The sequence below is a fragment of the Rhinatrema bivittatum genome, chromosome 2 (assembly GCF_901001135.1).
Source record: "Rhinatrema bivittatum chromosome 2, aRhiBiv1.1, whole genome shotgun sequence".
Classification (NCBI taxonomy): Eukaryota; Metazoa; Chordata; class Amphibia; order Gymnophiona; family Rhinatrematidae; genus Rhinatrema; species Rhinatrema bivittatum.
Window position 1 is genome coordinate 570,000,140 of NC_042616.1, and position 18,534 is coordinate 570,018,673.

The window sequence follows — 18,534 nt, forward strand, 5'->3', positions numbered from 1 at the left end:
GTTGCAGACCACGATAATGGCATGCCAGGAAAGTGGACATCAGGGAACCAAGGACTGGAGGCAGAGGCGGAGACAAGGGCATCAGGAAGGAACATCAGACATCAGGAGGCACGGATGAATGAAATCAAGAACATGAAGACAAAGCTGTCAAAGCAGGAGAAGACCACGGAGGACCTGGACCGAAGAGAAGGACACAGACGACTGTGAAACCCAATCTGAAGGCCCTCACTGAAGGCAGGCAGGGCTCTTTTGTAGGGCTGAAGTAGGAAGTAATCATTAGGTAGGGCCCGGGGCATATCCAACCGCAGGCCCTTTAAATGTAGTGAAGAGGTGCGCGCCAGCGCCTAGAAGCAGGCAGGAAGCAGAAGCAGCACCACAGACAGCGGCACTTTCCTGCACTTTGACGCAGAACAAACAGGCAGGTTTTGGGGCAGACTCCAGGCCATGGGATGACATCAGAGCGGCAGAGGCCTCCCACTGTCGCTCAGGAAGAACCCCGGGGCTCCCCGCCGCAAGAGGAGCTGGTAGGCGCGGCCTCCAGGCTGCATGAAGATAGCGTCGGCGACACCAGGCCGCAGGAGTGCGGCAGAAGCGGCGGCCTCCAAGCCGCTTGAGAGATCGGCAGCGGGTGTGGCAGCAACGACAGCCTCCCAGCAGTGTCGGGGAGGAGCAGAACGGCTGAAAAGGTAAGAGGCCTGCTTGCGGAGGGAAGCTCTGCGGGCAGGAATCACAACAGCATCCTCTTTCCTGCCACAGACAAATGTAAGCCATCCTTACCATATAATCTTTTATTGCTCCATACATGACCCCAGGCTCCAATGTATCTAAAAACCATCTTCCTTACACCAGATTTTGAGCCAGATATTGAAATTATCTATATGGCATAAACTTTCATTTCCCTTTCCATGAACAGGGAACAGAAAAGGAAATAGTCTTTAGCATGTGTCTATAATCTTCTCCCCTAGATTTTGGATACCTTCCTGTACCTTGTGGACACCATTTATAGTGAGTTCATTGGGTTCCAGATGGATAACATTGATATCAGCATTCTTACTTTCTTCTATAATTGTACTGACCACCTGGTATGCATTTCTATTAGTTGAGCATCCTGGAATGCATTTAACCATTTGAAAGGTCAAATGAATACCTCATGGGGCTGGGGGAAGATGAAACAGAAAACTATTATGCCAGGGGATTGGGGTGGAGGAGTGGGGCGGAAAGGGAAGGTGATTATGCCAGGGGAGTAGAGAGAAAGGGAAGGTGATTGTGTGCATCAGTGAAGTGACCCCAGTGCTAGATGTGCCACAACATGAAAAAGTTTGGGAACCACTGTTCCACAGAGTATTTAACAAAATTGTTGCATAAACCTGATAGTCTGATAGCCATGAAATGAGTGAAATATTCTAGTAAAGCAAAATTGCTTACCTGTAGCAGATGCTCTCAGTAGACAACAGGTCAAGTCAGCCTCACAAGTGGGGACTCTGAAGATGAGGGATGTATTAAAATATTTATGCTATTATCAGTGGTAAAAAACATGCAACTTGTATGATGAAAAGGTTGGAAGGAGCTGAAAGAATTAAATAAGCTTTTGAAAACTGTGTCACCAAAATTTGTCTTGATGTGAAGTGTTTTCTAAGCAGTAATGAGTAATGAAATGTGAATGGAAGTCTAGGTGGCAGGTTTGCAAATATCTTCTATAGACTAAGTAAGCTGTGGTAGCACAGATTATGTGCTTTCATCTTACTTTTGTCCTGAAAGAGTATATTAAGAGATGCAATCAATTCCAGGTGGAATACATTTTTTGATAACTGAAAAATACGGTCTGACTGGGTTTTGAGGACTTTCTGTAAGACTCTGTACTCTTCAAATAAAATAAAGCTCTTCTGTAGTCCAATGTATAAAGATCCTGTTTGCCCTTATAAGTGTGTGGTCTTGGAAAAAAATGTTAGCAATACTATGGATTGATTAAAGTGAAATTAAGAGTCCATTTTTGGTAGAAATTTAGAATGAGTTTTCAAAATTACTCTTTGTAATAAATACAGGAATACAGAGTATATAAGATAGTTGTTTGCAACTTGCTTACTCTCTAGGCAGAAGTTATAGTTACCAAAAATGAAATCTTGTAAGAAAGGAATTTTAGTACTACTCCTGCTAGAAGCTCAATTGGTGATTTCATGAGATAAAAAAAAACTAAAATCAGATCCCAAAAAAGGAGGAAGATCTTTAACATGAAACTGAAGATAGTTTAGGTCTTTCATAAATCTGGCAACTATAGGTTGCGGGGAGATAGGAAAGTCTCCTGAATTCTCGTAGTATGCTCCTATAGCACTAAGATGAACTCTGAGTTAGTTTTCAGTTCTGAGTCAGAAAAGATTAAGAGGTATTGAAGTAAGAGGGGAACCAGATACTTAAAGGGGTCCTGATTGATTTGTGAACACCAGATAGAAAATATTTTCAATTTAAAGTTTTAAGATCTTCTAATAAAGCTTTTTCTTGATGCTAGGATAATGTTGCTCATTTAATAGGCAATCACATAAAAGAGTAGCTAATGTACAACATCCATTCCATCAGAGCTCAAGACTGAAGATTGGGTTGGAGAAGATTCTCACTGTACTGTGTGATCAAGCATAGAAATAGTCTCAATTCTTTTGGTTGTGAAGAGAGCTAGGCACTGAATCCACGGTAACCAAATTCTACATGGCCAAAGTGGGGCTACCATAAATCATTAGGCATTTTTTGTTTAATTTTTAAAAAAATGGTCTTGGCCATGGAATTGGGGGTGGGGGCATGGAAGCACAAAGTTGCCCTTGATTCCATTTGCTTGAAAAGCATCCATTGCTAGACTGTTCCTTGCAGGCCTCTTGGAATAGTAGGTTGAAGCTTTATTTCATTGCAAACAGATCTGCAGAGTGCCCCAAAGTAAAAACAATTCATATGCTACATGATTTTTAAAGTTGCAGTAAGATGAAAGCCTGCTATTATCTGGTTTTGGTTTCTAGGGAGAAAGCTATCTGATACATCCTTAGGGAACTTGCTCATTTCTGTATCTTGCATGCCTCTTGACAGACTGAAGAGACTGTTTCTCCTTGTTTGTTGATATTGATCATCACTATTTGGTTGTATGTTTGGATTAACACCACTTTACCTTTTAATCAGGGATTCAATACTTTTACAGCATTGGAGATTGCTCTCAACTTAGGTGGTATATATGGAGTAATTTTCCTGTGGAGAACAAAGGTTGTTTAGATGAACTTTTCATCTTTGATTGGAGGCATCTGTGGATATCTTAACTTCAAACTGAGGAACTTAAGTTTGCTTCCTGGGTCTGGCCACCCAACCTCTAGTGAGTTAGGCCTAGGGCCAAACCAGGCTAAATGACAACTAGGCACAAACATTTCAAATGTAGACAATGTCTAAGACTACCAATCATAGATGGACCATTTAGGAGCACCTTGTATACTGTTTGAAGCTGCTTGTTTTAGTGCCAATACTGAGGGAATAGTATCAGAAATTATGTTGAAAGAAGAAATAAAAAAAAAGATGACTGTGCAAGAGGAACTCCCTAAAACCATACTAGCCACAAGTCCAAAGCAACATTGGTCAGCAAAGCAAAACTGCTGACATCAGCTGGCATGACAAAGGCAACAAAGACAAAAAGCAAAAAGACTTGACAAAAGCTGAAATGATCTATTGAACACTAAAAAAGAAAATGTTGTAAAAACAGCAAAGAATATCACTGCAGTTAGAAATAAAGATGTAGAACTGCTGTGTTGCAGAGATCTAGCAAGACATCCTTCTCAGAAGACACAGCCTAGACAGGAGCAGCTTGCAGTTTTTAATGGGAGTAGGAGTCTTAAAATACACACATGGTCTACCTTATCTAACCATTGTATATCTTATCCCATTATGTAACAATTTTTTTAAGAAGCTGTCCTCTAAATAGGACACTTGGACATAATGGGTTAAGCTGCAGTAAGGTTCTTATGATCTCTCTCAAAATGTACAAGACTACCTGAACCCTCATTAATTGAACTCTAATCATATCTATTTAAATAATCAGATTACATGTAAGATAATATTACTTACACTCCTCAATGCTGCTTTTACAACATCCCTACTGGTTCCATTTTTTTTTTTTTTTTTATAATCTTTCAAATATTACCTTCCTTCTATTTAACAGTTTTAACACTTCAAAATACATCAAAATTCCATCAAAAATCATGAATACCATTATTCAAAACACAATGTGCATGAATTACCTGTCAGATTCCAAGCTAGGTCTTGGAGATGGCAGACACGATGGCCCATTAGAGCCGGTACCTCCAATACTTCCAAATACGGAGAGGATAACTTTATGTATATTTCCATAGAACAGCTGTATGTCATTTGCTCTTTGGGGTAAATCATACACTGTAATAAAAAATAAAAAAAAATTCACAGAACTGATAGACAAAAGCATTATAAAATTAATCAAATATAAAGAAAGCAACTACTGACATGTAATTTTTGCGTTTAAGAAAACATTTGAATAGTGACACTTATGTTGCCAGAATTTGATTTGGATATAGTCCTGAAGACTAGTGGCCTGAGACCATGAAAACTATCATCCTTATGTAGAGAAGTGCCAAAAGTGCAACCGGGACTATATAGCATTGGGCTAATCATTCTGAACATGGATCTAGCAGATATTGCGTTTCCTGTGAAGGCTAAGCCATCTTGTACACGTGCCTTACGAAGATAGAGCATATCAAGAGTACATAAGAACCCTAACAAATTACAATTTGAGTGATTAGCTCAAATGGAACTTGGCATAATTATCATCAACTTCAGTGACTCCAACGTCTGAGTGATCCATATGTTTTCAGTCCTTACCTGAGAAAGCACCCAGATAGACACACAAATTCACCCCCTGACTAAGTAACTAATGCTCAGCCTTTTTAAACCTCCATTAAAAAAAAAACAAAACCCTAATGAAAATAGGCAGAACAGATGAATAGCCCAAATACAAAATATGAATTGTGGTGTGCCCCTACTTCAATTCTGAGAATCATGAGGTCCATATTCAAGTAAGACAGTGAGTGGGCATGTTATCCAGTTAAATTTGGCCAGATAACTTGTCCAGATATTCAGCGCTGAATATTCCGTTCAATATATTCACTTAAAGTTGTCCAGCTACACATAGCAGGATAACTAAAAAAAAAACCTAATTGGCTTTGTTTGAATATAACTGGTTGGACTGTTTAGTTATCCAGCCTTTAGAAAGGGTTTGTGGGGGTGCGGTGGTGGGTGCACAGTTTGAAAGAGCTTTATTTGAAACTTTAAGGGTAAAGGAGAGGATCAGGCTGCAGGTCTGTTTACATTTTTTTTTTTTTTGCTTTCAAAAGTGCTGCTTCACCTGATATCTTTTGAAGATTTATCTAGCTAAAAACAAGCAAGATAAGGGGCTCGATATTCAAAACCTTGCCATTTAGATGGATAACTTGTGAGCTATCTGTCTAAATGGATTTGAATATTGACCTCCATATGACTAAGATGTAATCTTGTGGCTAAATATTTTAGAAAAGTAAGCACAATACGAAAGGAACCTAAACTTTCCGCAACAATAGTTTAAATTCAAGATGGATTTAAACTTGTCTTTCCAGAAATCATGACATACTGGAAATGAAATTCCAGCTTTCTCTAGGAGAAATCTTCATATCTGTATTTCCCAATAATGGAAGGGAATGAAAATCTTTGTGGTCAATTTAGAAAGGCATCTAAAACCAATCAAAAAAAATGTTTGTTGGCCTCTGATAAGGTTAACAACACTATCACTAAACATGATCAAAGGACAAAAAATGAACACCCCCCCCCCCCACAAAAAAAAAAAAAGTTAGACTGTTCATGATTAAAGGATCCTCTGGAAGCTAGACTAGATTTCTGTCTATTCCCTCTGAACTTGGTCAAAAATCCTCTCCCATTTCTTGCGTGTGTTATTTAATTTACAAAATTTCAAACCCACACAATTCCTTATTTATTGGCAGCGTACAACATAATATCCAAAAGTCACATTAAGAACAATGAACTTACAACAAAACCCAAATAAACTTGTCAAAAACTACTCTGCATAAATGCTTCCTGGCACATCCACTGCTGGTTTGCATTCCTGACTTCTGAGCAATAGTCCAAGTTTTAGCCAGTTTACATAGTTTTACTATTTAAGATAAGTCAAATGCTTGTTTAAACAACACTGTCTTTTATGCTTCCTAAAAGTATGAAAAAGCAGGGTTGCATCCAAAGTTCATCTTGTAGAGAATTCCAGAGTAGTGGTCCAGCCACAGCAAAAGTTCTTGCAAATGTTTTGACCAGTTGTACTACATGGGAGAAAGACATCTAATAAACTGCAATCAGCAGATCTCCAAGCCCAAAATGGTCTGTAAATCCTAAATATGACAATACAAACTGGTGCTTGCTGTTAAAAGACTCAAGTATGAGAAGCTTAAATTTTATTCCCCACTGGGTAGGCAACCAGCATAGGGTTTGCAAGATAGGTGTAATGTGATCACAGCATTTTGTACCTATTAATAACCATGCAGTTGAACTTTGCAAGATCTGTAATTTCTGCAAGGTAGATTATGAAACACCAATTTTAAGTAAGACTAAATCGAGACTAATTAAGACTCGTGCTTGCAGCATTGTTTGAAAATCATTAAAGTTTAGGCAGATGTTGAGCTTTTAAAGAAGTCACAACATAAAAAGTGTGCCTTTCACTACAGCTTTCACTTGGGTGTGAAATGAAAGCAAAGTTGCTTACCTGTAACAGGTGTTCTCCCAGGACAGTAGGATGTTGGTCCTCACAGATGGGTGACATCATCAGATGGAGCCGTGTCACGGAGAATAGCAAGCTGCAGGCTGTCCCTGAAACACTCCGGGCCAACTAGCACCCAATAATGTGCAAAGGCACAACAACAGGGGTGCTGTTGGCAACAACAGAGCAGCCTGAACATCATACTGGGCCCTAGGTAGGAAGAGTTGGGTTGTTATACTGGAAACAGATTACGGAGGACAGACTGGCCAGACACGCTATCCTGTCAACCGTCCTTTCCAGACAGTAATGGGCTGTGAAAGTGTGAAGGGAACTCTGCGCCACGGCCTTGCAGATTTCGGAGATAGGGACTGCTAGGAAGTGCGCCACTGATGCTGCTATGGCCCTCACTGAGTTCGCTTTCACTCAGCCCCCAAGCAGAAGGCCTGCTTGCTGATAGCAGAAAGCAATACATTCCGCCAACCAATTGGAGAGGGTCTGCTTGCCCACCGCAAATCCCAGTCTATTCTTGTTGAAGGAGACAAATTGCTAGGTGGATTGCCTGTGGGCTGCATTGTGGTCTAGATAAAAGGCAAGAGCATGCTTCCAGTCCAGTTTGAGCGTGGTCTCGGGAAAAAGGTGGGCAACACAATGGAGTCTAAGTCAACTTAATTAATAGCAGGTAATGGACTTCTCACCAAGAACTTATCCAATCTTTTTTTAAACACAGCTAGACTTATTGCACTAACCACATCCTCTGGCAACAAATTCCAGAGTTTAATTGTGCATTGAGTGAAAAAGAACTTTCTCCGATTAGTTTTAAATGTGCCACATGCTAACTTCATGGAGTGCCCCCTAGTCTTTCTATTATCTGAAAGAGTAAATAACCGATTCACATCTACCCGTTCTAGACCTCTCCTGATTTTAAACACCACTATCATATCCTCCCTCAGCTGTCTCTTCTCCAAGCTGAAAAGTCCTAACCTCTTTAGTCTTTCCTCATAGGGGAGCTGTTCCATTCCACTTATTTTAATCGCCCTTCTCTGTACCTTCTCCATCGCAATTATATCTTTTTTGAGATGCAGCGACCAGAATTGTACACAGTATTCAAGGTGCGGTCTCACCATGGAGCGATACAGAGGCATTATGACATTTTTCATTTTATTCACTATTCTCTAATAATTCCCAACATTCTGTTTGCTTTTTTGACTGCCGCAGCACACTGAACCGACGATTTCAATGTGTTATCCACTAGGACGCCTAGATCTCTTTCTTGGGTTGTAGCACCTAAGATGGAACCCAACATTGTGTAATTATAGCATGGGTTATTTTTCCCTATATGCATAAACTTGCACTTATCCACATTAAATTTCATCTGCCATTTGGATGCCCAATTTTCCAGTCTCACAAGGTCTTCCTGCAATTTATCACAATCTGCTTGTGATTTAACTACTCTGAACAATTTTGTATCATCTGCAAATTTGATTATCTCACTCGTCGTATTTCTTTCCAGATCATTTATAAATATATTAAAAAGTAAGGGTCCCAATACAGATCCCTGAGGCACTCCACTGACCACTCCCTTCCACTGAGAAAATTGTCCATTTAATTCAAATCTCTGTTTCCTGTCTTTTAGCCAGTTTACAATCCACGAAAGGACATCGCCACCTATCTCATGACTATTTACTTTTCCTAGAAGCCTCTCACGAGGAACTTTGTCAAACGCCTTCTGAAAATCCAAGTATACTACATCTCCCGGTTCACCTTTATCCACATGTTTATTTTTTTTTTCAATTTAATCTTTATTGAATTTTCATTTAAGGTTATTTAAACAAAAATACAGGAAGTAAGTCCAATGTTATTACATTACAAATAATTATACATCATACAATTTGACATCTTCATTACATAACCCATAATGGGGGAGTTTTACTATAATCAAATTTAATAAAACAAATAAAGTGAGAAGGAGAGAGTATTTACTTTTCTATTGGACATCATTACTACCTCCTGCCACATTCTTATCTACCAAAAATGTCTCCAATTGTAGGGGGTCAGAAAAACTATATTTATTACCCTGATAGTTCACTAAACATAAACAGGGATATTTTAAAAAGAAACTTGCTCCTATTGCAAGCAGTTTAACTTTCAGGGACAGGAAATGTCTCCTCTTAGAGACACTCCACTGTCCACTCCCTTCCACTGAGAAAATTGACCATTTAATCCTACTCTGTTTCCTGTCTTTTAGCCAGTTTGCAAGCCACGAAAGGACATCGCCACCTATCCCATGACTTTTTACTTTTCCTAGAAGCCTCTCATGAGGAACTTTGTCAAATGCCTTCTGAAAATCCAAGTATACTATATCTACTGGTTCACCTTTATCCACATGTTTATTAACTCCTTCAAAAAAGTGAAGCAGATTTGTGAGGCAAGACTTGCCCTGGGTAAAGCCATGCTGACTTTGTTCCATTAAACCATGTCTTTCTATGTGTTCTGTGATTTTGATGTTTAGAACACTTTCCATTATTTTTCCTGGCACTGAAGTCAGGCTAACCAGTCTGTAGTTTCCCGGATCGCCCCTGGAGCCCTTTTTAAATATTGGGGTTACATTTGCTATCCTCCAGTCTTCAGGTACAATGCCTGCTGCCGAGACCCTTGATGCTAATTCAAAAAACGTCATAGGCCGCTCTCGCTTTGTGTTTTGCAGCCTCCAATCCTTTCTGGAGGATGGAGCCCAAGTCCTCCTGAAACTGCTCTGGCAGGGTTTCCGAGAACTCCTGAACTTGTTTCCAGGTTCCTGTTATACTGGTTCATGTGTAACTGGTATGCAGCTATGCGCATGATCAGCATAGAACCCTGGAAAACCCGTTGCCCTAGGGCAACTAAGACTCTTTGGTCTTTCCCTGGAGAGGCGGAGGAGTGAGGGCAAGTCCTCTTGGCCTTTTTCTCGGCCGATTCCACTACCACCGACTGGTGTGGCAACTGGCTCTTTTAAAAACCCTGGGCCTGTTGCACTAGGTAGGTGGCATCTGTCATCTTATTGACCAGAGGCACAGTCCCTGGATGTTCCCACAGACTGTAAAGGAGGTTCAGAAGAATCTCGTGTACTGGGACCACCATCATCTCCTTAGGAGCGTCCACAAAATGTAGGACCTCCAACATTTTGTGGCAGGTGTCTTCCTCTGTTGACAGTTGGAAGGGAATGGTTTCTGTCATCTCCCTGATGAAACTAGCAAAGGAGAGCTCCTCCAGAGGTGAGCGCGGTGTCTCTTCCGGGGTGAAAGGCTCTGAAAGAATTTCCACAGAGGCCTCCGACGAATGTTCAGAGGAGGCATCCCCCATGGGTCATAGGGGGCCTCTTCCTCAACTGCGAAGCGCTTGTGTCGAGGAGAGAAACTAAAACCCAGGGTACGGGGCGCGGGCACAGACAGCGGTGGCACCGGCATCGAGGGCACCGGGACCTGCAAGGGATGCCGAGGCACCGAGAGGCCCGATGGCCTGGGACAGGCTCCAGCATCGGCAGCTCCGACTGCGGAGATGGGAGAGGAGCCACATCTTCCTCCTCCGAGGAATCCGGAATCGGAATAGAGACTGGAGGAGATGCCAGTGGTTGGCTGGGCACTGAGGGGCCTGCCTGTAAGGGTTGCGTCGGCAAGGTACCGAGCAAGATGTCCAGCTTTTCCAGGAGAGGTGCCAACACATGGAGGGTGCTGGTTCAGATGCCGGTATAAAGGCCAGCGTCTGTGGCGGCTGAAGGCACCGAAGGGCATTGAGCACTGCCTGCTGGACTACGCAGTCCAGCTCCTCTCGAAATGAGGGTGCGTACAAAACAGACCCTGGAGTAGGAGGCAGGCTGGGCATCACTGGAGCATCCACAGGGTTTCGCGGAAGCTCGGTGCCCGGTACTGATATCGGTGGGGAACACCCTGGGCTCCTGAAGACCCTTTGGGGGTCATCTGAGCACAGCTTGGACATCGATAGACGTCATGGGAAGGCCTGAGACACAGGATGCAGACGTCATATGGGTCCGTTATGGACAGTCTGCGGACACTTTGGGCACTTCCAAAAACCAGTCGCCATGACAAAAAGAGGCGGTCTGCAGTCGGTGACTGGTCACTGAGAGGAAAAAAGCCGGGAACCAGCTGCAAAAACACAAAATGGACTTACCGGACATCGGAGAAGTCTATGCGCGATGGGGAGACCCCAAAACAAGGAACAATTCTGAAGAAAACTTCAAAGTTTTCCGTGTGAGGAAAAATTCTCACAGAATTCTAGTAAGTGCGAGGCCATCGCTGCGCGGAAAAAAAGAGAGACTGAAGAGGGACCCCGTGTTGTCATGGGGTTGGTGGCATGATGGGCATGCTCAGTGTGCCAGTCAAAGTTCTAGAAACTTTGACAAAAGTGTTCTGTGACAGGGCTCCATCTGATGTCACCCATCCTGCTTGTCCTGGGAGAAATGTCTTTGCTTGCAATGAGTATCTATGCTCTGATAAAATTTTATCCTACGACTCCGTACTAAATCTGACTCATCAAAGTTCACCAGAAAGCTTACATCTAAGAGGAAATGGTTCATCTTGTGCAGGGAAAGCAACACTTTTTCCCTGGTGATACAGGTGTGTTCTTAGATCTACTGACAGGCCAAATGGACGTACTTTTTTGATAATGGGAAGAATCCACTTTGAAATGAAGGTAGCACCAGCGGGAGAGATGGATGGGTATACGAGAATATGCATCTTCTAGACTGAGTGCGCACATCTGTTATCCATTCTGAATACAGGAGAGAATCATGCTGAGGATATTCATTTTGAATTTCTCTTAAAAACATAAGAACATGCCATACTGGGTCAGACCAAGGGTCCATCAAACCCAGCATCCTGTCTCCAACAGTGCCCAATCCAGGCCATAAGAACCTGGCGTAGATGTTTGTTCAGGAGTCTGAAATCCAAATGGGCCTCAATCCTCCTGATTTCTTGGGAATGAGGAAATATTGGGAGAAGAAGCAATGTCCATGTTGGGACGCTGGGACTGCTTTTATCGCCTGCTATTGAAGAAGCAATTGATTGCCAGATAAAGCTGCATCAAGTGAGAGATCTGGATTGAGAGTCAAACAACACTGAAGAGATGGCAGCTGGTAAAACACAAATGGTATTCAGACTCCACAATCTTGAGAACCCAAACGTCCTTTGTTAATTGGTGCCATGAATCCAAGAATCCAGAATAGAGCTTGGAAGGATCAAAAACTGGGCCCAGTTTTAGGTTGGACCTGTAGTGTCATTTTAGGCTGATGGCATTCTCGCTGCCTAGGTCTGGATGGAAGTGGTTGTTGTCGTTGAGCTGAATGGCAATACTGTTGAAAAAGGTGGAATGAGCATCTCTGAAAGCATGGCTCTTGTAAGAAAAGGAGCGTCTCAAAGAGGAAGGCTGATCGGGAATCACAGAGGGATTAGAATACCATGCTGTTTTTCTGTTGGGTTTTTTTTTTTTTTTTTTTTTTAAATTTGTGCAACCATTTCTCTGAGTTTTTGCCAAAAAGGTCATACCCCAGCCAAGGGAGGTCTGCCGATTTCTCACGTACATTGTCTCAAATGCTATTGGCTCTAAGCCATGCCATCCATCGAGCTCCAATGGAGACTGATTAGGTGTGACAGAATCAGAATGAAAATAAGGTCTTCTGCATTCCTCTGCAACCAACTGCGTTTTATGGTAATAAGTGTTGCTATCCACAGGTTGTAGAAGAGTCTTTAGTTTTTGAATGCAATCAGATATTGCACCTTATAAAACTGGTGAGTAGAGATTTAAGTGGTAAGTAATTAGATCTAGTAGGTTATGGTCTTTGCCTGGAGGTGAATTCTGATCTTTGTTTTACTTTTTCAGCGTGGACATGACTATGACAAATTGAAGTGGTAGCTGGACAAACTCCGAACCTCTGAGACTTCTGAACTCTGTCTTTTGAGATTTAGCTTTCTGGCTATATGAAAGCAACAAATAGGAGTTTCTCGCATTTGTTTATGTAATAGGTTCAGAATATTGTGGATTGGAAGAGCTGCAGGTTCTGATGGCATGTCTAGTATTTGGAGACTAAAGGCTTCTGACTCGGGTTTTTATCCTTGACCACACTGATGCAGAGTGTCTTTTCCTTTTTTTTTTTTTTTTTTACACACAAATTTTAAATAGGTAAGGTCTTCCGGAAGCAATTTATGGTCAGAAGTATCCAGAAGTCATGCAGTATTACCTATAGAACTTCCCAGTTGCTCCGGAGTGGACATGCCCTAGCCTCCACCATTAACCAAGCCGACTCCACTGCAATTGATTGGGATGATGAAGACCTCATAACAAGGGCTCTGATTATGACGTCACATTGACAGGCGAAACTGGGACTTCAGTCAGAGATTTCCATAATGAAGGTGGAGAGAAGAGGCTGGAAATTTCCTTCCATCTCCTTAGTCAAAAAGGTAAAGAAAGTTTTCACCATATCTGCAATCTGGTCAAGCGACTGACGTGTCCCTCTGACATTGGGTAGGAGGTGGAACATTTTCTTCGGAGATAAGAATGGTTTCCTATTTACCATAAGAGGTCTATTGGAAGTCAGCGGAACTATGGAACATACCAGGTCTGTTGCCTCCAATTGGAAGCCCTCTGCTAGTAATCCTGAAGGCGTGAGGGGTCTTGTAATTAGAGGGGGCAGAGGCAAAAAATCCCCTTCTGTAATTGATCTAGGGTAACCAGCACACAGTTGTGTAGGTAATACAACATGACAACTCTGATCTGGTGCTCGATGTGTTAATTGCTGGACTACAGAAGCCTTGTACTTCGATCCAATCAAATTCCTGAAAATTGCAGAGGAATGTTTCTTTGAGTGCTTCAAGGGGCCTCCCTTGAACTGTGTCAAAGCCAGCATGGAGCTGGAATGTTTTTGATGCATGGATGGAACAGCTCCCCTATGAGGAAAGGCTGAAGAGGTTAGGGCTGTTCAGCTTGGAGAAGAGAGGGCTGAGGGGGGATATGATAGAGGTCTTTAAGATCATGAGAGGTCTTGAACGAGTAAATGTGAATCAGTTATTTACACTTTCGAATAATAGAAGGATTAGGGGCAATCCATGAAGTTAGCAAGTAGCACATTTAAGACTAATCGGAGAAAATTCTTTTTTATTCAACGCACAATAAAGCTCTAGAATTTGTTGCCAGAGGATGTGGTTAGTGCAGTTAGTGTAGCTGGGTTCAAAAAAGGTTTGGATAAGTTCTTGGAGGAGAAGTCCATTAATGGCTATTAATCAAGTTTACTTAGGGAATAGCCACTGTTATTAATTGCATCAGTAGCATGGGATCTTCTTAGTGTTTGGGTAATTGCCAGGTTCTTGTGGCCTGGTTTGGCCTCTGTTGGAAATAGGATGCTGGGCTTGATGGACCCTTGGGTCTGACCCAGCATGGCAATTTCTTATGTTCTTATTAGAATGGAAGGTGTCCCGACTGTGTTCTTGCACTATGCATAGATGGATGATGTGGACCAGCTGTAACACCAGCATGATGCACTGGAGTGCACACCCCGTGTACCAAGATCTTCAAATTGCTGTGCATCAACTGCATCGGTAAGTCGTGCATTGAGCATGTTGGTTATTAAAGCCTCTTGCATCAGTGATGCAAGTTTCGAGAATAAATACTTCTTTGGAACATGTTTCGACAGCCACACTGATACTCCTTGCTCCTCAATGCACGGTGGCTTGCACTACTTGACTCCATGGCTTTGGCCTGTGGCGATGGGGAAATTTTGGAGGATCCCCTCTTAACTGTTTACCGGATGAGGCAGACTATGCTGCATTGCAGGAAGGGTACCTACTGCAACTCTGAAGAGATTTATGCAGCTTCTTGACCTTAGCAGCTCTGGAGCATTGGAACATACATCCACAGGTGTAGGAATCTTGCTGACTGCGGCTCAGACCAAGGCATCAATATAGTTTGTGCCTATCTGTAAGGGACATTACTTTGCTGCAGATGCGGTTTTTGAAACCATCGATGGTAGGTTTCTTTTTGCCATACATGTTGTGGAGGCAAGTTGTTTTTTTTTCTTAGTACTGAAAAGTGCTGCTATGGATGCTACAGAGGGTCCTGAAGTAACTAAAAGAGGTAAATGCTGAAGAAAAAGTATCAAATAACATCCAGTTTTAAGACTTTAGTAAAAAATATTTGGAGTACATGTCCATGCTTGTGCTTGACCAAAAAATGACCAAGGAGGCTCACAAGGCAACACCTGTGCATGAATTCCCACACATGTTCAGTAGAGTTAAAACTCTACTAGCTAGGAGAGACTTGTCTGTTCAATGCCACCGGATGACACCACGCATATGTCATGGCTAAGTCAGTACAAGAATTGACAGAAAAATCACCACCATGGATAGGAATTCAGGATGTATATGGAACACCACATTATTATGGTAAGTCACTAAGTCCTGGAGTTCACATACTACAGGCTAACGAATATTAAAAATGTAGCCTTCCTGAACTGCACTAGTATCTTATTTTAAAGTGGATTAACAATTCTTGAAAATTATTCTATAAATACTGAGAATTAAATATAAAATATATTGATTACATTACAAAATTACTACATGCACCTGGCTAGATTTTGTCTAAAAATGGCACAGGAAGCACTGTTAACTTGAAACTACAAAGATGGTACCAATAATCAAGGGGATGGCTACTTACAAAATCTTTTTAAGAAATCAAGTTATTAATCAAGTACACTTGTTTCAACATACTTGGAAAATATGTAGCATTATATTACCTTCAGTCATTAGCTGTTCACCTTGAAATTCCTCATCAAACTTCATGTTTCTTAATAGGCTGTTTTCAGAGAGAATTTTTCTTGCAGCCTCAGGTCTGTGCAACAAAGCCCTGTCAAGAATGTTTCCACAGATTATATTTACATACAAACATTTAGGGGGTAATTTTCTAACAGTTTACATATGTAGGTAATTGAAGGCAATTACCTACATACTTTACAATTGTTTTCAAAGGGAAAGTATGCACATGCCTTCTTTTTGAAAATTATACCTGCTAGTTTGTGTGCAAAGTTTTTTTTTTTTTTTAAATTAGAAACACTTTTCAAAATTACAAAGTATGCACAGAAGTGCAAACTCTTCCCCAACCCATCCTCTGGAACACATCTGCTCATTGTAGGTAAACTTAAATATATGATAAATTAATCTGCATAACAGGTGGGCAATTATTTAATAATGCATTTCTGCTCATAAAGTATTGTTTTACCTGCAAAATACCCTCCCTACGGGAACACATCTATGGCCATGCTCAACCAGAATATATATATTTTTTTATCCTCATTTCTACCTTTCTCCATAGCCCAAAACAGTTGGCTGAGGGTTACAGGGAAAGTCTCCTCCTTGACTAAACTCTCAGCTGGCATGCAACTGCCCTCCCAAACAATAGCTAAATGCATTAACAAAACAATGTACTTGAGCCCCACTGGAAACTCCAGGGCTGGCCTTTTGTCATCGCATGCAGCACTGTGGCTGAGTCACAGGGAATGTCTTTTGTGAACACATCATACTGGGAAGGTTTTTGTCTATGCAATCATTCCTTATTTGGATTCTTGAATTGTCAAGGTGGACAGGGTCTGCTTGCCCACCGGAATTCCCAGTTTGGTCTTATCAAAGGAGACAAAAAGTTGGATGGACTTCCTATGGGCTGCAGTGCGGTCCAAATAAAAGGCGAACGCACGTTTACAGTCCAAGGAATGCAGTGCTCGCTCACCTGGGCATGAGTGAGGTTTTGGAAAAAAGGTAGGAAGTATTATGGACTGATTTAAGTGGAAATGAGAAACTACCTTTGGCAAAAATTTAGGGTGAGTGCAGAGCACGATCGTGGAGAAGTTTGGTATAAGGTGGGTATGTTACCAGTACCTGTAGCTCACTGACTCTGCGAGCCGAAGGTATAGCAACTAGGAATATCACTTTCCAGGTGAGATGTCTGAGCTTGCAGGAGCATAGGGGCTCGAAAGAAGGTCACATGAGCTGTGCTAGCACAACATTGAGGTCGCATGACGCAACTGGGGGATGCAGTGGAGGCTTCAGCTGGAGTAAGCCTCTCATAAAGCACCCTACAAGGGGTTGCGCCAAAATTGGGGCATCTCCTACACCTTTATGGTAAGCGGCTATGGCACTTATATGCACTTGAATGGAGGAAGTTTGTAGGCCAGACTCCGAGAGGTGCCAAAGGTAGTCCAGGAACCTTGTTGTGGGGCGGGAAAAGGGGTCTATTTCTTTTGTCGTGCACCACAAGGAGAATCTTTTCCACTTTAAACGATAAGATTTTCTAGTAGAAGGCTTCCGTGAAGCCACGAGGACCTGGGACACATAGTTAGAAAGGTTAAGGGATTGTAGAATCAACCTTTCAACATCCATGCCATCAGAGACAGGGAGTGGAGGTTCTGATGACATAACAGTCCATTGTTCTGCGTTACCAGAGTTGGATCTGTGCCGAGGCGGATTGGTTGTTGGACTGAAAGGTCATGTAGGATGGGAAACCAAACCTGCTGCAGCCAGTATGGGGCTATGAGGATCATTGTGCCCCGGTCTTGTAACTTCACGAGAGTCTTGCTGATGAGTGGAATAGGAGGGTATGCGATTAGAAGACCCGTGTTCCAAAAGTGGGCGAAGGCATTCATCTGTGGAGACTCGCGGCTGAAGTGTAGAGAGTAGAATCAATCTACTTTGCAGTTGTGAAATGATGCAAAGAGGTCGATGTGCGGGCAACCCCACTGGTGGAAAATTCTTTTCGCTACAGTGGGATCTAGGGCCCATTCGTGGGGATGAAAGGTCTGGCTGAGATGGTCTGCCATCACATTGTCTTTGCCTGCTAGGTAGGTTGCTTTCAACAGCATGGAATGGGAGAGAGCCCAGGCCCAGATCTGCGCCACCTCCTGGCATGTAGGTAAGAGCCTGTGCCCTCTTGCTTGTTGAGATACCACATCGCTACCTGGTTGTCTGTTTGAATTAGGATTACCTTGTTGGATAGGCAATCCTGAAATGCGAATAGGGCATACCGTATCGCCCGGAGCTCCAGAAAATTTATCTGGTGGTTTTCTTCTGCCCTGGTCCAGGTTCCCTGGGGTTGTAATTGGTTCACATGGGCTCCTCAACCTAGGTTGGAGGCATCTGTAGTCAATGTGATCTGAGGATTTGGTGGTTGGAAGGGTAGACCTAACTGAAGATTGGACTCCTGTATCCAAGCAGCCAGTGAGTGGCGAAGCTGTTTGGTGACATGGACTGTCTGACAGATCTTGATTTGATTGGGACCACTGGGACTTTAAAGTCCATTGTGTCACTCTCATGGCTAGTTGAGCCATTGGGGTCATGAACTGTAGATGCCATGTGTCCTAGCAGGGTTAGCAGGTGACGAGCTGAAGTCGTCTGACGAGTCTGCACTGCTTTGGCCAAGGTTGACAGTGCGCGTGCTTGGTCCTTTGGGAGGAACGCTCTGGCTTGAATGTTATTTAGATCTGCTCCTATGAACAATAGGGTGCGTGACTGAGTCAGATGAGATTTGGGATAGTTTATGGGAAAACCTAATGACTGTAGCCATTGCATGGTAAGACGGAGGGGACTGAAGTACAACTTTCTTGGATGGACCTTTGAGTAGCCAATCGTCTCGACACGGGTAGACACGGATACTGCGCTGTCTTAGGTAAGCTGCCACTACTGCCAAGCATTTCGTAAATACATCACTTCGGGTGCTGA

General features: G+C 42.4%; 1 protein-coding gene across 3 annotated transcripts in view; it reads right to left on the reverse strand.

Moving 5' to 3' along the window:
* CEP192 (centrosomal protein 192) overlaps window positions 1–18,534 on the reverse strand; it is a 1,292,743-nt gene that overhangs the window by 352,182 nt on the left and 922,027 nt on the right. For all 3 annotated transcript variants that reach the window (XM_029590939.1, XM_029590938.1, XM_029590940.1), the window contains 2 exons: window positions 15,564–15,673; window positions 4,260–4,410 (listed from right to left, as the gene is read on the reverse strand). In XM_029590939.1, the coding sequence (XP_029446799.1) occupies window positions 4,260–4,410; window positions 15,564–15,673 (261 nt within the window). The remainder of the gene's footprint in view (window positions 1–4,259; window positions 4,411–15,563; window positions 15,674–18,534) is intronic.